The sequence below is a fragment of the Marmota marmota genome, unplaced genomic scaffold (assembly GCF_001458135.2).
Source record: "Marmota marmota marmota unplaced genomic scaffold, marMar, whole genome shotgun sequence".
NCBI classification, from domain to species: domain Eukaryota; kingdom Metazoa; phylum Chordata; class Mammalia; order Rodentia; family Sciuridae; genus Marmota; species Marmota marmota.
In genome coordinates, this window is record NW_026000229.1 from 31,105,909 (window position 1) to 31,128,331 (window position 22,423).

At 37.7% G+C, this 22,423-nt stretch overlaps 1 protein-coding gene across 5 annotated transcripts in view; it reads right to left on the minus strand.

The window, feature by feature from the left end:
* The window catches only part of Slc12a1 (solute carrier family 12 member 1), an 87,655-nt gene that overhangs the window by 14,963 nt on the left and 50,269 nt on the right, over nt 1-22,423 (minus strand). For all 5 annotated transcript variants that reach the window (XM_015480239.2, XM_015480238.2, XM_048793482.1 and 2 more), the window contains 6 exons: nt 20,652-20,792; nt 17,976-18,082; nt 13,979-14,061; nt 5,123-5,266; nt 1,950-2,081; nt 1,662-1,773 (listed from right to left, as the gene is read on the minus strand). In XM_015480239.2, the coding sequence (XP_015335725.1) occupies nt 1,662-1,773; nt 1,950-2,081; nt 5,123-5,266; nt 13,979-14,061; nt 17,976-18,082; nt 20,652-20,792 (719 nt within the window). The remainder of the gene's footprint in view (nt 1-1,661; nt 1,774-1,949; nt 2,082-5,122; nt 5,267-13,978; nt 14,062-17,975; nt 18,083-20,651; nt 20,793-22,423) is intronic.

The window sequence follows — 22,423 nt, forward strand, 5'->3', positions numbered from 1 at the left end:
CTTCCTTCCTTTTTATCTATCTGCTATTTTAAAATAATTTCAAACCATCAGTCACATCACCAGCCCTTTTTATTGAGACAAGGTCTTGCTAAGTTGCTTAGGGCTTCCCTAAATTGCTGAGGCTGGCTTTGAACCTGTGATCCTCCCACCTCAGCCTCCCTAGCCAGAGTACAATTTTTGAGGGGGGTTCCAAGAAGTGAACCCAGGGGCACTCAAACATGGAGCCACATTCCCAGCCCTATTTTGTATTTTATCTAGAGACAGGGTCTCACTGAGTTGCTTAGCTCCTTACTTTTTGCTGAGATTGGCTTTGAACTCGCAATCCTCCTGCCCCAGCCTCCTGAGCCATTGGTAGTACAGGCATGTGCCACTGCACCCAGCCAGAGTATAATTTTTGAACCTTAAAAATGTAATAACTTTTTAATCCTCAAACCATCTTCAAATTTTATCAATCATCCCAGTAAGGTACAAGAAGTTTTAAGAAATATAAATTATTATAGACATATTAGTTTCCATTTTAATATGACTTTTTAAGAAAAATTAAATATGTAATATTAATGTACATTGTTTTAATTGAAAATAAGAAAATTAATATATCTATATACTCACTAATATATGAATGTGTGTGCATATCATAATTACATCCTTTTAAAAAGGAGAAGAAAATATGAAAATTACTGTATAAATGTCCTGTCATTATTTTGTGAGTTCTGGAAGTCCCAGGGCCCAGGACTCAAACATGCCATGAAGGACCAAAAGCTGCTGAAGATGATGCTCAAGATTTCCACTAGAGGTCCCATGTTCCAGGCAATATGGTTCTTACAACTATGTATCAGCTCTCAGTTGCTAAATTACTGAAAATATACAGATAGACACTGTGGGAATTTTTCTTTTCTTTTTTAACTAGGAGGATTCTCAACAGTCATCCATTAAACTTTTTCAAACTTTAAACAAGAAACTGGGACATAGATAATGTTTAGTGACTGTTGCAAAGTCCTGCAATTCCTTGGTAGAGGGCTGGGACTAGGACCCATGTGTATGTTTTCAATTTAGTTCTCTTTTAAGTTTTTAGTTCTCTTACTGTTTTAAGACTGGTTGCCATGAATTAGTAGGTTTGAATTCTTCCATAAGAAACACCTGCATACACATTCTTTTAGAATTTCCCTTTTTTTAGCAGGGTGTGGTGGCACACTGTATAGTACCAGCAACTCAGGAGGCCCAGGCAGGAGTATTGAAAGTTCAAGGTTACCCTCAGCAATTCAGTGAGACCCTGAGTAAATTAGTGAGACCCTGTCTCAAAATTAAAAATGAAAAGGAACTGCAGAATTTGCTAAGTGGCAAAGTGCCTTTGGGTTCAATCCCCAGTACCACATAAAATTTCTTGAGTGCACTTACTAGTCAGAACAAAATACACATTCAAGATAGTGACACTCCCAAATTCCCTTTTGGAGGCATTTGTGGCAGGGCATAAGAGGACTTGAAGACAGTAATTAGAAAAATTATGCAAATAATTTATTGGCCAAAAAATCAAACATGAGGCCTATCATGATGGCTTTGTTTTTAAATCTATTATGCCTCAAGCATACTTAAAGCTCTTAAAATTAAAGAATTAACAGATAAATATCTAAAAAGACCAAACATGTGAGCTGTAAACTACTTACGCAATTTTTTCTTCCTCAATGCGATTGATCTTCCCTCCAACATAGATTCTTAACTTACAGTCTTTCCATTTTTTTCGGAGAGTCAAGATGTAGGGGATAAGAAGTGTTAACCCTGGAATAAAGAATAAATTATGATGGAAAGGTATATCTAATGATATAGCTCTTAAGTAATTTACAACCTCTGAGAACTCAAAACTGTTACTTTAACAGGAACCATTTTCATATATCTTCCCATCAGTTTGTTAAATTTTTTGAGAAAGGAATTCTGCTCCCTAGGGATGTTTTTACCTCCATCATCAAACAACCACCAGACATCCATTGTGCCTTTCCCTTGTTTCTTTTTAAATTGACTGCTGGCTTCCACCAGTTTCTGGTTGAAGTCCCCCACATGCATCGACTGGATTGTGTTAATGCTGCTGTCTGGAATGAAAGAGAGAGTGGTGTCTTTTGAGGACACAAACAAAATAACCCGTAAATAAACCTATTGATAAAAATAGAGGAAAGGTCACAAATTTTTGGTTTTTTTATACTTATAGATAAATTGTGAATTCTGTTTTCCAAGGAGTACAGAAAAAGTTGAATCCCACAATTTAAATCACTTTCAATAGTAAAATATAAAGTTGATATTGGTTTTATGATTATAATTTTCATGGGCTGGGGATATAGCTCAGTTGGCAAAGTGCTTGCCTTGCATGCACAAGGCCCTGAGTTCAATCCCCAACACCACCAAAAGCAAAACAAATTATTATAATTTTCATTATGAAGCAGGGGGTTATTTTCAGACCCTTAGAATCTATCTCAGAGTGAAATTATGATTTAGATATGTATCAATGCTAAATAATTTGATACAGTAGCCAAACTATCCCAACTTTGCTAAGTCAATCTACTAAATAATATTTTCAAATTTACTTGAAAGTAGAACATGTGGTGATTGGGTGTTCTAAAAATATGCACCAGCATCAGAAATATTCTTTTGTTGGAGAATTCATTCATTTAAGCAGTTTTGATGATTCCATGAGGTTCTGGATTATAAGGTTTGCCAGGGATGATGTGACTCTTAAACTCTTTATTTGGTTCCATGGTTGGCTTGGTTCACTCTTCTGTGTTCTTTTCAAGGAGTCTTGTGAAGCTAAGGTAAAGTCACTTGCGTTATTTGAATCTTTGTCAATGAGATGAAAACAAGCCAGGAAACATGGAAAGAAAATACAGCCTTACTTGAGTTACATTTAAGGGTACATATACTTAAAACAGTTTTGAAATACAATTTCTGTCCTAATGTGGATACAGTGAATGTGTGCCAGAGACCAAGATCGGTGTTTTAGCAGGACATTTGTTCCTATCTGGTAGTAGGGGTTTCTTGGCCATACTGTATATACTATTTCTCATTTCCTTGTATTTGAAAATTGTGACTTCATTGTTCCATTTCAAAGAGGTGGAGAGGTGGTGTCAGTGTAGTGTTTAGCGTAGACCTGACAGCCTCGTCAGAGCTTCCTCTAGGATCTAAGAGGTTCTGAAAATGCTTTGTTCTGTTTTTCTGTTTCCATGTTTTGGACCTGTCAGTTCTGAAGCAATTATCTTATATTGTTTCTATATCCCTAGGACTGCTGAGGCAGAAAGTAAATTTATTTGCAGAATGGACCAAACTCTGCCCTCTCTTACATACAAATCAAAGCATCCGCAGGAGTCATTATGAGTACCCAGAGGCAAGCCTGGTCTTGATCTAGAACTCCAAAGATTTGTCAGCCAGCTAAAGCCCAGAGTAATGAATGGGCCCACTTGAGAGCTGCGTTTGAACTTTCAGGTATTGAAAGTACATGTTGATTTTCAGCAGAGTAGATTTTTTTTTTTTTTTTGCCAAAACAAGTATTATGATGTAGAAACAGGCTTCCAGAGTAAATAACAGGTTCTGCTTTCATTAATGAGGACATTAACACTACCCCCTTAGGATTATAAAGGGAACAGTATTGGCTCTGATGTCTGAATTTTCCATTGCTTTTCCAGACTACACCACTTAATAGAGCATATTTAAAGGGTAATTTACTTTTGTCACCAACAAATCAAATAGTAGAAAAGAAAGATGGGCACAGTGCTGTACACCTGTGATCCCAGTAGTTCAGGAGGCTGAAGCAGGAAGATCCTGAGTTCAAAGCCAGCCTCAAAAACTTAGTGAGGCCCTAACCAACTCAGTGAGACTTTATCTTTAAATAAAATATAAAAAGGGCTGGGATGTGGCTCAATGGTTGAGCGCCCCTGGGTTCAATCCCTGGTACAAAAAAAGAAAAAAGAAAAGGAAAGGAAAGAAGATAGTAGTAGTTACCATTCAATAAAAGTCTTATTCTAATTTTTTGCACCCTGAAAGTCCTTATGAACTCCAACTTTGGACTCAAACACATTGTTTTTGTGAAAAATGTCATTTAAAGGTGTGTGTAATAAGTAGCAAGTGCTTCCATGTCCCTGGGATATCCCAGGAATCCAAGAGTTCCTCTAGTATTTGAGGAGGGGTTATATTTAAATTTTCCATCATTTTCTGTAAACATATGAAAATGTTATATTACAGATGAAGTTTCATCCTTTGGGCTATAATAGGAAAACAAGCAAATAGAACCAAACCATTTACAGGATTGAAGGTGGCCTGAATTTGAAGGGTTGGCTATTTTCAATATGAACCACAGCCTGCTAAATCTCAATTTGAATCCTGCTATTTGACTTGGAGATACTCCTAGAGAGATATTTGTGCATAAAGAAAGGCATGTTAAATTCTGATTTTCTACCAGCAGAGGTCACTGTGGACCTCATTAAACTCAAACCTGCAATGTTTTGGAGAGCAAACTATTTTCAAAAGAATTAGACTTTTGAATCACCTATTTATAAAATTTGTAACAATCTCACTCATCCTTTGGTCCTCTGTCCCTGTGACACAAACCAGACACTCAGAGATGAATTTGCCACTCATCCAAAATCTACAGATAGTAACCAGTATCAGTGAAGTTCTAAGTGTATGGTCATAATTTGTGATAAAAATGTCTCTTTTGAAATTAGGGTTTTAGATGGGTCCCTCACTTACCTGTATAAGCCAACTTTAATTCCACTGAAATATCTACAATGTAAGGTGAATATATATAAAATAGTTTGGGTATTGGTTCTTAAATTTCTATACCCTTCCCATCTCAATTAAGACATTTCTATTTTAAGTTACTCAATTTGCTTAAGTACTATTTAATTCCAAGATCAAATATTACTATTTTTAAATAATTTCTTTGCAGCAAGATTATACAAATTACTTAGTGATGTTGATAAATGACAATGGCTTCTACCTTTTATCCATGCTACCTTCTTGAAAGAAATCTTTGAGTTCTTCCCTATATTCAATGCCATGCAAGTTTTAGAATCAGATTTCTGAATTTACAGATGCTCAAATAATGGCTCATCTCAAAATCTTGTAAATCATTAAAAGAACTTACCTTTTTTAGGGGTTGGCTTAGTAATGTTCAACTTGCCAGCTTTTTTAAACAAGCCTCGGATACCCCCACTTCCTTCTTCACACTCATTGTCTTTGATAGTGGCCTCCAGTGCCAGCCTCTCCTGTTCCAACTTCTCTAATTCATCTGATGATAAAGGAGGCAGAATCAGCTACTTAACTCACAGTAACAAAGTTTGTAGGAACAATCCTATAACCAATGTTAGTATTTCAAATGGCATATCAGTAATAAAATGATTATTCATTCACACAACTATGATTTTTTTTCTGAAGGATTACTAAAAAAGTAGTGTATTCCAATAAATTGTATTCATAAAGTAATAGCAACTGGCTCAGGAAAAATAGCCCCATATATTAAGCTACAATACATGAAGTCATTGGGTTTTTATTTGTAGATATAAGAGAGACAATTTAATATCCTTCTGCCTGGCATGGTGGCACATACCTATAATCCCAGCAACACAAGAGGCTGAGGCAGAAAGATTGCAAGTTTGAGGCCAGCCTCCATAACTTAGTGAGGCCCTAAGCAACTTAGCAAGACCCTGTCTCAAAATAAAAAAAAATAAAGGGGGTGGGTATGTGGCTGAGTGGCAAAGTGTCCCTGGGTTCAATAACCAGTGCAAAAGAAAAAAAATTCTATCTCTCTATCTATATAGATATTAAGGTCCTCCTTATTTACTGCCATCTAAAAACAAACAACCCAATCCACTCTGTATAAGATCTTCTATACTGTAAGCCACTGATTTACTGACCTAAGCTACTGGGCCAGATGTTTTACAACTGAAAGTGACAGAATTGCAGAAGTCCACTGGGTATATGACAGGTATCTAACAATGCCATCTGAATTGAAACACAAAAACTGGAGACCAAGAGTTAACATAAGATAATCAAATCTCATAATAAACCTCTATGACCTTTGAATACAAATTGCAGAGAAAAACATCCAGCACCAATTGCTTCTGTTAAGTAAAATGCTTTGTGGAATAAGTGACCAAAGTCATAACAATAAAAGCGGAGGTTTCTCTGTGCCTGTCAGAGTTCAGACGCTGGAGTCTGAAACAAGAGTCAAGCTGTGCAAAATTTCCTGCCCAAGGTTTCAGCCCACTCTCTAAGCTTTGATGTTGTGTCTGGCTGCCTTTTATCTTTATTGGATTCTGATTGAAATGAAAAATTCCTCACTGGTATGTAATACGTCGAATCCCTCTTTGACCTCAACCTGCCCTGGACCAAGGTAAATGCGATTTTAAAAGCACTCATGTGACAGTGATAAACAGAGGACACTTCTTGCTTACACGGGGCAAGGTGGCACTCTTGTCAGATCTCCTCTTCTTATTGCCTGCTGAGAACAGAGACTTAGAAAATGAGCAATGATGCTCCAAGGGAAGGGGTAGAAAACCTAGATTCAGTGTTACAAAACACTGGTAGGGCTTCTGTAAATGTCAACTCTCAGAGCCTGGTGCCTTATCTATCTGTGAAGCGAAGCTATACAAACTCTAGATTTATCAATTATGTACTAACTAAATCTGTCAGGACAGTCACATCCCTAGACGATGCTGTTATTCAGCTACACAGAATTGTCTGGCCCCTTTCCAGGTCTTAGCAATTAATCTTTTGCCAGTGGCACGAGATTTAAGGTCAAATCGCCCATGTGATTTCCCCGAAGCTTCAAAGGTTCTCAAGACCAGCAGCTAGAGAAAACCTGGGAAATTAGGCTGATGGAATTAGAGCACAGACAGGAGTTGCATACCCCTGATGTTGAAAGGTGAAGACAAGCTGCACTGTAGTGGGGGTCGTGACCCATAATGGTTCTGCAGCTGGCTTTACGTGACATTAGGCAAGTCATTTACTTTTTCTATGCCTCAGATTTTCTATATGTGAAATGGAAAATTGTAACCCTTTCTCACCCTATTAGTTTTGCAAAAAAGAATAAACTACTGTTTTTACATAACACTTTGGTGCTTCTTAAAGACCAGAGCAATAGCTGTATCCTATTGTATATTTATAAAACTTCTGGAAATGACCCTATTCGAGCAAAGCAAACGGAGTATTTTCAAAAGCCTGAGAGTTAAGAGCTACTATTTATTATACACTTTGGGGGGTAACAGGGACTGTTGAATTTTATTTCTTCCCAAACAACTCAGAGAGAGTTACTGTTATTATCCTCATTTTGTAGAAGAAGCAACTGAGGCTCACAAAGGTAAAGTAACTCACCTGACATCACCTAGCACATTATAGTGTCCAAAGGCAAAGAGATCAGCTTGACTTCAAATCTATGCTTCCCACCATGACGACCTTCTTGTAGCTAACTACTAGTACTTCACAGTTGTTTGGTTAACTTCCCCCTCTTCATCATTAGATGAACTTAAAACACTTTCAGGAGCAGAGTGTAATGCCAAGCTAATCACCCAAAATGAGAACCCCTCAAACGTGTCATTTTAAAAGGAGGACTCTACAGATGTGGATATATATAGGAAACTGCCCTAGAGCAGCAGCATCTGCAGTCAGACTTTGCTGTCACTGCTCTGACTGCACCCTAGCAGTTATCCAGCCTTCTGGGATATTGCAGGGGCCCAGCTCAGGGTGGTGGGGGTAACCTTTCTGCAATCCTCTGGAAGGTACTTATTTATGAGCTTCTTTGGGGGCAACTGTATGGGCTACCCTGGGGAGGGAGTTCTCTTTTCTTTTTCTGGCAGGCTCTAGCATACCCTGTGATTAGCCACTAATTGCCATGCTCTTTGTCCTCTAGTTTGGACAAAGAAGGAAAAAAGATAAATCCTCTTTTGTAAAGGAGTCAGCTGGCTGAGCAAACTGGGAGCTGCTCCAACGGTTTGCTTGAAGGTATGTCCACAGCCCATCCAGAGCAAACGGAAAGATCCCAGGCCTGAGCAACAAAAGCAAATTTTGCTTCAATGCTTTAGATTCAACAGTTCTCTCAAAGGCTGTAGAGACAGGGGCTGACAGACAAAGTCTACTGTAGAATCTGAAATGACTTGCTTTGCCATCTTGGATTTTCAGATCCACACAGTGGTGTGATTCCCACTTGCACAGTGATTCTGCAAGTTCTTATTAGAGTTAATTCTTAATTATTCACTTTGTAGATGATCTAAGGCCTCCTTCTGTGCACTTCCCACTTTTTCACATTTCAGCGCTAAATAGAAGTGATGTTTTGATTATCTGTTCTTCTGAATTATCTATCTGGTGTAATTTATACCTATGTTTGTATGGGAAATCAAGAGTAAACTTTAAAATGTTTCTTTCAACAGGAATACTGGCCAGTTGACTCACAAAATATACCCTTAATCATGTGGAGAGCAAGCCAAGGGGTAATGAATAGACAGATTATAAATTGATTTCCACTAGGCTGACAAAGATTATTTATTCCATTACTACAACCCTCCCCCATCACTACTGCATTTTAATGTTCACAAATTATAGAGCATTTTCCACCTAGTGTCTCATTTGATACCTATGCTGGGGTACAGGCAGAGCTGGTGTTAGTCTCTCCATTCTGCTAAAAAGGCAACATGAGCTCAGAGAGTTCAAGTGATTTGTTCAAGGCTGCACAGCTAGTTAACCAAGCCTTGTGCTTCCAATTTTAGTGTGTACCCCTCTTTACTTTCTTCTTCATTGGTAGGCCCTGACCAAACATCTGCTTGTCCTTCTCTCTTTTCAAGATTTTAAGAGAATATCTGAGGTAACAATGGTGGAAGCAAAACTTACATCTTAATGGTCTCTCGCTCCAGATTGCATTTCTAACCAGCTTCTTAAATTCAATTCTCAGAGAGAACAAAGAGTGACTCCTGAGCCCTGTCTTGATGCAAATGCCCAAACTGCTTTGAACAGTAGTTACTATATTTTTCAAGTGCTTCATAAATTGATTGTATGATAACCAGTTGGAGTGCCTATATTTTGAAAGTCAATTTCCTTGTCAAAATTGCCTCAAAATGCTCTATCAGTCTTTTGATTTTTTTTTAAATTTTTTTAAAAAAAGATGTCTTTTAGAAATGGGCAGCGGCCTCAAATTACCATCTGCTTTAAATCTTAAGGACAGAGAGCAGTCAATTATCTGACAACAGAAGGTAGAGCAAAGAAACCCATTGGGGAATCACATCCTCTCCCACTTTATAGCATCCTTTCTCTTTATTAATTATTAAATCATGATTCTTTCCTTGGTCAATCAACTCAAAGCCATAAATGCCCATATGAATCAACATGCCGAACCCCAGGTGAAGTCTAGTTGAATTGAAGGCAGGAAGCAATCCTGCAGTGGTCGCCTTCCAATCAAGTAATTATTTACTACACTGCCATCTGTCTTTATTTTGCTAAGCCACTCGATCAGACACAGCAGTATCACCGTGCTCTGAGATGGTCATAAATCGTGCAGTACTTACACAGAATACTTGACCACAACATATTGCAAATCACATTTCATCACTTCATTTCCTATCAGTACAATTTGGACTCTTTGTTGTAGTTGGCAAACTTGCTAAATACCCCTGGGAAGTGAATAATATGAAATGCTGCATTTTTTGTGTGTTGTCAGAAAATGAATTAATTTATTAAGAGAAACTATCAGTCATCAATATCAGGGGAGATGCAGCTGTGTACAAGTTAGGATGTTATGTGCACTGATCTTATTTATATGAAAAGTTATCCTTTTCATATAAGCCTGTGACACGGCATAGAAATAATTGTCATTAGTGGGTAAATTACCTATAAAGCTGATTTCTATTCACTGCTTTATTAACTACACAGTATATGGGTGCTCTGCATTGCTAATATTTCCTTTAAATTATAATCTGTGATGACACTGTTGTGCCTGCATTGGAAAAGCTATGATGATAATCATTAACATAGTATAATGCAATACTTAAGATTTATCAGGCTCTTATTAAGCCCTATATTACAGCATAATATAATGAAACACAAGCTTATTTCTTCCAATTCAAAATCTAAAATGAGATTTGGGTCATAAATTGCACAAACTTCAAAATAATGCGTGGAACTGCAGTGTGGAGTTAATTTCTATCATTATTCTGTTGTTTTTCCTCATGTTCTTCATTTATTTGTGTAACATTGCTTTTTCTTTTGTTTACCCTCAATAGTTGTTACTTATAATTATTTTATTAGCATCTGACTGTATTTTCCCTTTCTTGACTAAGAAGCAGAAATATTTCAAACATCAAAGTTGATTTAAATAGGATACCTCCCTTGGGAAATAAAAAAGGGATGCAGTTCACTGCCAGGGTTCTTTAAGAAATGCCACAAAATTTGGTGGCTATGTTGCATTATGGAAATAAATTGATGGTGTATTTTGGTGAATTTGTCAAAATTGCCTCAAAATGCTCTATCAGTCTTTTGGTTTTTTTTAATTTTTTTTTTTTATTATGAGGAGTGGGAGTAATATTTGTCAGCTACATTGCATCTTTCACTTTGAAGAAATCAATATGATATTCAAAGCAAATGTGCGATCTAAATACAAATAGTTTGTTTTTCATTCTTATTTTTTAGATGGAAAAGCATTATAGCACAAAAGCCAGAAAAAAATTAAAATAAAAAGTAGGGAGGTGATAACAGAGCAGGTTTCTGAATATTAGATTATGTTATTACCCTCCAAGTCAGTTCTGTCTTACCAGAGACAGGCAGCCCTCATGGTAGACGTTTGAAGGAGTACATGAAGACAGTCTTGCCCTATGCCCACATCTCAGATATCACCATTGCCTCTCATTACGGAAGTCATCACTATCTCTAGCTCTCTTTCTTAAAAGGTAGAATAGCAGCTTCAAACAGACAAAGGTCTGGTTTCCAGGTTTACGCACAAATCTGCCAATCTCATCATCAACGCTCACTTCCTTTGCTCCAATTTTAGATGAAGCATTTTTCTTTGTTCCTCAGACCAACTCTTCTCTTCATGCCTTTCTCTTGATTACCTCTTTCTCTTGAATCTTACTCCATTTCTCCCCTCTATCTTTAATCTCTGTCACTCTCTTGTGCCCATTTCCACAATCTGGACACATGCTAGGTCTCCCGCTTTAAGGTCTATAGATCTCCCGTAACAAACCACCTCAATCTCATTCCTCCCCTTACTTACATCCTACCTTCTCAAAATGTTTGGTTGCAGTCGTAATTCTCTGTTTAGTTATCTCATAGTCTCTCCTCAACCCACTGTGAAACGGGTGCTGACAATATTTCTCTAGAGAAGCTGCTCCCTCCCCTGCTTCTTCTTTGGGGCCCTTTTCATATGCCTTGGAGCTCTCAAATACACACACTCTGGGCTCTATTTTTCAGAATTATGGTTTCTTTTTTTTTTTTTTTCTTCCAATCTTGTATATCTTCTTCTTCTTTTTTTTTTTATTCAATATCCACCTTTTCTATGATGTCCCCTTAGTTAATTTGATAGAACTGCTATTAAAAAATACCAAATATTGGGTGATTTAAACAATCAAAATTAATTTTCTCATAGTTTTGGAAGGTAGAATTCCAAGATCAAGGTGTCCACAGAGATGATTTCTCTCTGAGCACTTTGCCTGGCTTGAAGGTGGCTACCGTCTCACCGTGTAAGGACATGGTGACCCTTACGTTTGTCTCCTACACTCTTTTTATAATGACCTTAGTAATACTGAATTAGGGCCTACTAACATGACCTTGTTTTACCTTAATAACATCTTTAAAAAACCCCATCTCTAAATAGAGTCACATCCTGAGGTACTACGGTTAGAACTTCTACATGAATTTGGTGGAAGGGGGCTGGGCCTGGGTCACAATTTAGTCAGTAACATTTGAATCTGCATTTTAGACTCAGTTTATTTCTTTGAGACTGGGACTATTAACTGCCCAGTGGACACTTGCAGCGGGTTTTCCCATAGGATACTGTCTGAAATTGCACCAGGTATCTCATTAACCTTGCTTTTCCTCTTGTGTTCCCCATCTCTATCCGTACTCCCACCACTCACTCACTCAGCCAAGGACTTTTTCTTCCCTCCTCCCTTTCCTGTTTCCTACACATCCAATCAATTCCTCATGTTGCTCTTCTTAACTCTGAAATATTTCTCAATTTTGTCCCTTTCTCTCCATCTCTATGGAGGCATCTGTAGTTCAAGCTGTTGCCTTGGTCTGGATGTGAGTTCTCCTCCAAAAGTTCACGTGTGAAACAATGCAAGAAAGTTCAGAAAATAAATGATTGGAGTACGAGAGCCTTAACCCAATCAGTGAATTAATCCCCTGATGGGATTAACTGAGTGGTGACTGGAGGTAGGTGTGGTGTGGCTGGAGGAGGTGGGTTAATGGGGGCATGGCTTTGGGCTATATATTTGTATTTGGAAAATGGAGATCTCTTCCTCTGCTCTCTGATCATCATGTGAGCGGCGTCCCTCCACCATTTCTTCTGCCAGGTTTTTCTGCCTCACATAGAGCCCTGAGGAATTGAGTTGAATTTCTATGGACTGAGACCTCTGAAACTGTGAGCCCTCAAATAAACTTTTTCTCCTCTACAATTGTTCTGGTGGGTCTTTTAGTCATAGCAGCAAAAGAGCTGACTAAAACATTCTCTCACTTTGATTATTGCAGAAATCATTTTTATATGTCTCTCTGTTTCTGTTCTAATCCTCTTTGAATCATGTGCCATATAACTGAAAGACTATGAACTCTAACCCATGTTGGACCATATTACTCCCTCCCTTAAATCTCTTTGATAGTCCTCATTATCTACGGAATATGGCCCACATTTTTTAAGATGACAAATGAAGCTTTTAAAGTCTGGATCCTCTTTATGGGGGGCAGCCTCATATTTCATTATTGTCTACTTCATATGCTTTTCACTTCAGTAACACGAATCTGTCTCTGGTTGCCCATGTATCCCATTCTGCCGTACTCTCATGTCTAACCTTTACTGATGCTCTCCTATTTGCCAAGAATGCTGTTCCCAAACCCTCTCTTTGTTTTTCTCTCCCTCAACATTGCCTAATTATCTCTGACTCAACCTGTAATTCTCAAATCAAACATCCTCCTTTCAGCCTTTCAGGGGTTAACTCCCACCCTCCTTAATGCTTTATTTATACCTATTATCCATTACCCTTACTAGGATGTGAGTCTCCTGGGGGTACAGACCAAGTTATTAATCTACCCAGCATCTTCACCTACAGTATGCCTACCACATAATACATACCCCAAAATATCCTCATATCTTTGTGTCATATCATCAGTGGGCTCTATTTTAAAGTTCAGTTAAAGAGATGAATTCATGATCTGTCCTAATTTTTTAGTAATTCTTTGAATATGTTCTTTATTTCAAACACAAAGAGGGTATGTTTAAAATCTGAGACTAAACAAGTATACCAAATTCTCTACAGGGAAAAAATAGTCACTAATCTGCATTAGTGTTTCTGCCTCTGACTTAGATTAGTGATTCACAGCATGATACATTCAGACTCATTTCCATGTTAGCTACACACCAGTTCATAGACTCTTAAAAGGAAAATATATGTTTTTCTGAGGAAGGAATTAATCTTCATTTTCTAAAACATCTTGCAGAAATTAATTTGGCAGGCTATTTTACTGAAGGTGCTATTTTCCTTGATGCTGGCTTTGTGGTTTTGTGATTAAAAAAAATTGATGACTACACTAAATTATCCTACATTTATGATTAACAGGGCAAAGGCCACTTGTGTTAAAAGTGGGAAAAACACTGGGGAAGTGTGCTCACATGAATCAGCCCAGAATTGAAGTCTGGGATTTTGTCCATATTGTGTACTGTTCTTTCCCCACCACCTAGAACAATGTCAGGCGCATAGTAGGTGTTTACTAAATATTTGTTGATTGAATAAAGAAGGTAGGTACATACCTTGCACCTGAAGAACCTGAGAGATGTCAAACCCTTGGCTGATTCTGACTATGACCACGCCAATCTCAAAGTCAAAGGCATCACTGAAAGAAGAAGCAAAGTTGTTAGTGTTTTAAATGGCTCCTCTAATATTCAAGCTTTGGAATATTATTAAACTTGCATCTTAGCTGGTGTGGTAGTTCACGGTAACTGCAGGTAATCTCAGGGGCTTGGGAGGGTGTGGCAGGAGGATTGCAAGTTCAAAGCCAGTCTCAGCAACTCAGCGAGACCTTGTCTCAAAAAATAAACAAGGGCTGAGGGTGTGGCTCCGTGGTTAAGTGCCCCTGAACTCAATTCCTGGTACCAAACAAACAAAAACAATCCTTTGCTTCTAGGATTTTGATGTCATGAAACCATCAAAATTCACTTTAGAATTCAGCCAAAAGCTGATGCTTCTTCTCTTTGTTTATTCTCCTCTTCTACTTTTAAAAAATACATTCTGGGTACAGGTAACCAAATCATTAACTCTGCAACCAACTCAAATAATATTAGTAACTAGAATTTTGCATAAGAGTCTGTCACATAATTTTAATATAACTAAATCTTTTATAAAGTGAGCAAAACAATCACTGATATATTTAGAACAGAGTGTTTACTGGTTGCAAAGAACCTTTGAAATTCTTAGCCTCCCTCCCTTTCATGAGGATTACATTTCTGGCACCAAGTTCATAGGTAAAAATCTCTCCAGTTCCTCCAAGGAACTTTTTTCCATTGACTCTGGACAAGTCATTTGAAGCAATACTTTTCACGGCAATCTGAGACAGTTGAAGATGGTTTTTGTGCCTTCTCTATATCCAACCCAGTGAGATTAGACCATCTGGAAGAGAACTGAAGGCTCCTTCCTTTATCTCTGCTCTTGTAGCATATGTTTCCACTGGTTGAAAATATGGAAGAAGTCAATTAATCATTTGAGTCATCTAAAATTTTTTTCTGTGGGAGTTTCCTTGTTCAATCTTCTATTGAGCTGAAACCCAGAATCTTTTACCATTGGCAACCTTCTCTCAGAAACAATGCAGCTTGTGATTGTCTCACCATATACAAACAGGTTTCCAATAAACAAAGTCAACCTAAATATTCAGACAATGTTACAAATAAGTTCAAGGCAATATAAGTATCCACTCAAAATTTAAACTATAGATGATATTCATTTAACAAAACAGGTTAATTCTAACACAATTTGCCACAAAGTGAATTCCACACAAACAAATCTTGGTTCTAACCATGCTTGATTATTTAAAAAAAAAAAAAAAAAAAAGACAATGTGCCTCACAAAATATCTTTGGATTCTGTGTTAGACAGAATAATGTCCCCTCCCCCAAGGATGTTTTAATCCCTGGAATCTTTAAATCTATTCCTTACATGTCAAAAAGGACTTGGCAGATGTGATTAGATTAAGGACTTTGGCTGGAGAGATTATCATCAATTACCTGGGTGAGCCAACTATGGTAACAAGTGTAGTTAAAAATGAAATTAGGAGGCAGAAGTGGAGGTTAGAATAATGAGATGCAACCGGGATTTAACAGTCATTGCTGAGTTTGCAGATTGAAGAAGGAGACCATGAACCACCCCTTCAGGTGGACAACCCTTAGAGCTGAGAAGCCAAGGAAAAGAATTTGTTCTAGAGCCTCCTGAAGGGAACAGAGCCCTGTCCACACTTTGATTTTGGTACACGAGGCCAAAAACTGTGTGGTATTAAGCTGGTGAAGTTGAGTTAATTTGTTAAGGTGACCTAAAAACTAAAAGAGATTCTAATTAAAATTAACCCATACTTAAGAATGTTTATATAGACACTTAAAATCTTTTATTCAAAGAAAAATGATAAAAATACCACACCCATGTAACAGTAGCCTGGTGTTAACAATAACACTATACTATACTTTAATCAACCAAAAAATCAGAAAAGGAAATGCAATACAGAAATGCATGATTGTCCTCCTTGTATGTTAACCCCAATGCTGTGTTAGTGAAGTCCTTTAACTTTACCAACACAGGCAGGTTTACACTAGTACAGATGTGAACTACCTTAATATTGAATTTTATTACCAAGAAGACTAATTACTAATTTGTTGTAAAAGCCAGAAGCCTCCTTGGTTCAGTGATATGGGTTCAGTAGGTCAACTGCGTTTTGGTCCCTTTGGTGTCTTAGAATGTTTGGGATGGCAGGGAAGTTGGAAGACAATCTCAAATAATTTTGCATCAAATAATGAACTCCTTGAATACACACATTTCTTCTTATTTGCTTTTTTGTTCTCTCTATCCCTTTTGTTCTCTCAGGTATATATGAAATTTCACTGAGGAATCTGGATAATCAAAGGGCAGATCCAATCCATTTGCAAAAATGTTCCACAGGTGACTGATTGTGATTCTAAATATATCAAAATTCTGTTTGCTGGGCTGAGGCTATAACTCAGTGGTAGAGTGCTTGCCTAGCACATGTGAAGCACTGTGTTCGATCCTCAGCGCCACATAAGAATAAATAAATAAAATAAAGGTATTGTGTCTATCTATAACTAAAAAAAAATTTAAAAATTCTGCTTGCTGATTCTGGAGAAATTCTGATCCCAAACTCCTGGATTAGCCATTACCTACTGAATTTAAGAGTACCAGCAGGAGCCAGAAGGCAGCCTATGAATTACAGGCTGTATATGTTGGCATACAATGTATTTAATATATAGGTGCCTTACATTAGAAAGACTGTTGAGTGAATTTGTTTGGTCAGTAATGCATATAATTTCAGAAGATGAAAGCTAGTTTCCTATGATTTTTTTCAATAGAACTCAGAATGCTTTTGTTATAAATTTGCCTGAAATGATGACAAAATGCAGAGCTCATTACATGCTATTTTTGAAGGGGTGAGGATTTCTGCCTCGTGTGGAGTGGATGTCTAGGTGCAGCTGTACCTCTTAGGTATGAAGTCAGAGCCTGTCCTGATCCCAGACACAGGAAACCTTCCACTGTTATTGTTGACGCAAAAGATGGCTGGTAGGCATCTCTCACATTGCCCCTCTTGTCTGATTATGTATTTTCATGCCTAGAGTAAAGGTTCAGTTTTCTAGAGTGCATCTCTCTGTATTTGTGGCCTTTGTTTCTCTTACTCAAAAGAAGAAACCAAGCCAGGTACTATGTGGATGTCCATGAACTTCTGGAGGCTACATAGCATTGAGTCATTGTGTTTGAACTTTAAGTTTGTATGATTCTGGTTTGGAAGCTCACCTTGGTTAATTTCTAAACTGTGATTTTTTTTTCCCACCATATTACTTAATTTTTACAGTATCTTTCCTTATATAATGGGAACAAGAATAGTACTTATTTCAAAGGTTTCTTAGGAGAATTAAATAAGAAAGTCCAAGTTAAAGATGTCAGCCTGGAGCTTGCTTGTCTTTTCAGGTCTATCATTATTTTTCTCCCAAGATTCTTGAAATGTTTGGCTATTAGTTGTCACAAACCATTTAAAACTCACATTCCTTACATAAAGCAATGCTGCTACCTGGTAGCAGAAGCACCTGGCATATGTGATTTCTCTATCAACAGAGAGAGAGAGATCTGGGGCTCTGAGATAGTGAACACATTATACAAAGTGTAGAACATGATGTCTGAAATGAGTTCAACAGCCAATCCCAGATTCCAGGTGTTCTGAAGGAAAAATTTCTTCCTTTTCTCACTGTCTTTTGCTTTTAATCTTGTAAACAGACTTTAAGGTTGTAGCTCTAAACAGTTACCTTTTTCTTTGACACACATTACCCTTCTCCCTCCAGCCTCCTGGGACATTCTGAGTCTCTCCAGTTCTTATTGGTGGTGTTTTTGTTTTTAACTTTGGTAAATAATTGAAAGGACCAGGAGCAAGTGCTCTTTTCAGACAATTTAATCTGGCACAAACAGTGTTCTGTGCAGTACAGGTTATGTACTACCCTGGTTAGTGCATTATAAACAAGAACTCTTCCTGAAAGCCATCACTTACTGTATGATTCCCACGTAGTTCTCAATCTCTGCCAAGGGAGCTTTCCTCCAGTTTTTTTTATATCCAATCACCAGAGTGTTTGGCTTCATTCTTCCTAAGCCTGAGGCCTAAACAGAGGACATAAACACATGGGCAATCCTACTGCACCAGGAAACTACCACTACAAATGAAAAATAATGTCCAAAGAGCACTGAAGTAATGTTCTGAAGATTCTGAAGATTAGATTACATTTTAGTGCATGTCCTTCATGCCTGTACCCAAGCATAAAATAGAAAGATTAGTTCTAAATCATCTCAGCCATAAATGGATTTTAGATGACAGAAATGTAGCTTTTCTAAATTAGCAGTCATTTGCATTTCTTCTGACACACTCATTAAAATGGTTCAATAATTTAAAATCAAGTAAGGGCCAGTTTAACTGTTGGTATGCATGTTATAACTTAGTGGTTCAAAGCTCATTTCCACCTGTTATATCCATAATGTCATTAGCAATAAAATTCATGTTTGGGAAATTCTTATATACAAGGATCACTGAAACCTCTCATATTATTTATTGAAGAATGACTGAACTTTGTTTCCAAAATCTAATCCTCTTGCATGATGATATCATTAGTAGTTACATTCCACATTAGATATTTCATTTCCCCCCCATTAGATGACAGGATATGGCTCCCAGTTAATCAGATTTAATTTGGCAATATTATCAAGTGTCTATTAATTGCAGAGTGGTATGTTAGGTGCTGTGAGAGAATAGTGCAATATCTTCATTGGCATTAAGGAACTTAGAATAAGGTGGAGGAGACAAGATATGCACAAATAATTGTAATATAAGTATAAATGTAGAAGGGACTGCATAAGGAAGCCAAAGGAAGAAAACTTGAATTCCAGCCAACGATGCACAGGCAGATTCATGGAAGAAGTGGCATTTGCTTTGAGTCTTGGAGTTTGGTTAGATGTTGCCCAGTAAAGATAAGGACAGCAGTAGGAGTAAAGAAGGCCATTCTGGTACGTGGGAAGAGTTAGAGAAATGACTAGAGTTGGACATTTTTAAAGAGATAGTAGTAAGAGGAAAAAGATGGGTACTAAGGGAGGGTCCCTGAATCAAGCTTTGCCTCCAGTGCATTTGGTATACTGCTCTTAGAAATGCACAGATAGCCCAAGAGTTCCTTGGAGCCATTTGTTTTGGCCCTTGGCACATATACAGCAGTATGGATATTGTCTTTTCCATAGCTACAGTCTGGGGATATGGTCATCTGCACTGTAACTTCTTAGATACAAAGAAAACTTTATTCAAAATGTTGTAATTGGCAGTGTTTAACTTCAGTGCCACTCAGTCTTGCCCTTTTGGCATGACCCCTCTGTACTCCACCTTGATTTAAAGAAATTCATGTGAATTTATGCATGCTCAGATTTTTTATCATTCATTCTGGACTAATCTAAGAATCCTTTTCCATGCCTATGTCTTTTGTCTCCCTGCTCTTATTCTATACCTGCTTGTAGTCCCATTCCTGGTTGAAAGTTTTCATCATTTTACAAATATTCTGTCGTTACTTTATATTAAATGTATAACCTTCTCAATATATTTAGCCAAGAGCTACTGCAAAGTAATTCATTACTGAAAAAAAAATCAGCATTTTGCAACAACACCTATTTCCATGCTTTAGCAAATTAATAACAGACGAAAAGAAGCTTATTGTGGATAACAGGCCTTTTAGAAATGACTTCTCTGCATGTACAGCTACTTTACAATTGCTCTTTGAGTGCATTGTAGTCAGAAATGCATCAAATGCCCTTAATCTCCAAAATATTATTGCTTAACAAGTATTTTCTTTTTCCTTGCCCACATAAGCATCAGAGTAACCTGGATGCATTCTTGAATTCTGACACTCCTAACTGGCAACTCTGAAAGTCAAACACTCCATTTGGTATCCATACTGTGGGGTTTTTCAATTGTATTACAGTCAAAACGTTTAGAAAGCCAAGCCCTACACTTCTGAGAGTCTCTTGGATTGTTTTTAGGATTTTTTTTTTTTTTGCACTCTACACTGCAGAGATGGGAACTATGGAAAGATTTTATGTACTTACTATGGAAGAGGTAAAGAAGGAGATGGAAAAGGGAAGAGAGAGGGGGAAAATGTGGATAACTGTGGGCTTTTATGTTGCGGTATAGAGATTATTACATTTTATTCAATATTCTGGAAATAATTCAGGTGGATAGGGAGATTTTCCACCCTGATCACCATGCATTTATTTAGTTGAGTCTAGCAGCTGCCCTCACACCATTTGCAAAAAAGAAAAAGAAAAGAATGCCTGACTTGAGCACTGCAATATGCAGTATGAGATGCAAAAATAGTTTGAAGTTTTAATAGGATCCTGAATGTCGTCAACCACCAGAACAAATTTACATTTCAATAAGTATGGGGATAGAATGTGTGCCGGTGGCCAAAGGCAACCTCGGTTTCTGTTTCCAGTGTATCTTTCCTAGTTCACTGTAGAACCTCTCGGCTTTTGTTCTAGCTTTGTCTATCCCCAGGAACTCGGAATGAATTCCTTACCCATCTGCATTAATCTCTGATGCTGGGCTGCCTGACTGCAGCCATTTGCTTCAGGAGCTTCATTAACATGGAATGCTAATTATCTTTTGTCTCTGTGCTCATTCCCTCAGTGCTAGCCTTACCTGAAGGAGACTTCGGACACCATCTCTGAAGCAGTCTGCTGCCACTGCGGCATAGAAAGCCTTGATTTTATTCTTTATAAGCCAGGCCTGTTTTTTAGCCATGCCACTGTTCATCTCCTTAACACACAGCTTGCGCGGTCCCTGTACGACACAATGAAATATTGGTTAGAAGTCTGCTATTGTACATCACACTGCTGTTGTTTTTCTAAAGGACAAAAATAGCTAGCAATGCCCTGTTGAGTTAAGAAATGCGGAAGAGGGAAAAACACCTTCCTAAACAGAGTTCACACGGATTCAACCTTTTAGAGAGGACCTGTGTTGCTCACATTCACTTTCCACCCAAAATGTCTAAGCTTATTAACACCTGCTTAATTAACTGCATCATACTGAAAGAAAGAGAAAGCAGAGGGCATCATGACACTTAAGAAAATACTCCAAATGTGATTGAAGAGGCTCAGGATAAATGCATAATTCAACCTTTGACTCCATAGAGGGAGCCACTTTTAGTAACACCAAAGAAATCTCAGCTAGAGCCCCGTTTTAAGAAATGGACAGAGCTCTTGGGAATTGGACCATGGTGAGCTGCAAATCCTGTCACGAACTGCACATCTTGATAACTCTGTTAGGCTGAGGCGTTGCTTTTTTTGTGTGTGGCAAGAATACCCTTGTACCACTTTTCCCTGTATAATGTTGACAGGCTTCTACTCAAATGTATTCACATTTCCTTCTCACTCAGTGAATGTGGTGGGAACAAAAGTTCACATATCTAGGTCACAAGAAAAGCAGAAAAGGTTAAGAGACAAGGAGGCTTATTGTAATGGTAGTGAAGGCATTTCATAATTTCAAGATTTTTAACTAAATTTTTATTCTTGTTTCTCCTTCCTTAAAGGTCCAAGCTAGCTTTTTTTCTTCTTATGTTTCATTTCAATTCAAATGGCATTTCCGAGTAATCTACCGTGTGCCCCATAGACAAATCTATTATTTTCGTGAAAATTTTTTCAATTCATAGACAGATTTGTGTTTTGTTCAGATGTCTTAGATTTCATATGAGTCTCTTGGGATCTTGATGAAGCGCAGTCTTAGGTCTGAAAAGGGCTCAAGATCCTGCATTTCTAACAAGGTTCCAGGTCAAGTGACTGCTGCCAGTCCTTAGGCCACACTTGGAGCGACAGTCTTAGAAGGACTTTGATGGGAGAGAAAAGGCATGAGGATAATATATGAAAAAGAGTTCAGGCTTTGTAGACAGACAGAACTGGTCTAAAAATCTAAGCTTGGCCATTTGGAGGTAATTGATTATTTCTGAGCTTTGAAATTTTATTCTAGACATGGGGATAAACTCCCTTTCTTTCATGATTTAAGTAGTAATAATAAGATACCTACTCTCTCTGGGAGGTGATAGATGCTTGTCCAAACTGATATGTATGATCTTAAATGAATGTTCACAATCTCATTGGAGCCCCAGACTTAGTGGTAACTTACCACTGTGTTTGTTCAATTTTGAAGCTAAAAAGACACTGAATGTGGGTTCAGAATTGGCTCCAAAATTGACTGGCTGAAACCTTGGTTGTGCCATTTGTTCCCTCTTGAACTATGTTCTGTTATTTATGAAAATAAGGCAACTGCCTAAGTCCTCGCTGCCCCATGTGCCAGGCCATCTACATGTTGCTATTGAGCTTTTGAAATGTGCCCAGTCCACACTGAGACATATTCAAAGTTTAAAATACATACTGGATTTTGAAGCCTTAGTACAAAAAAAAAAAAAAAAAAAAAAA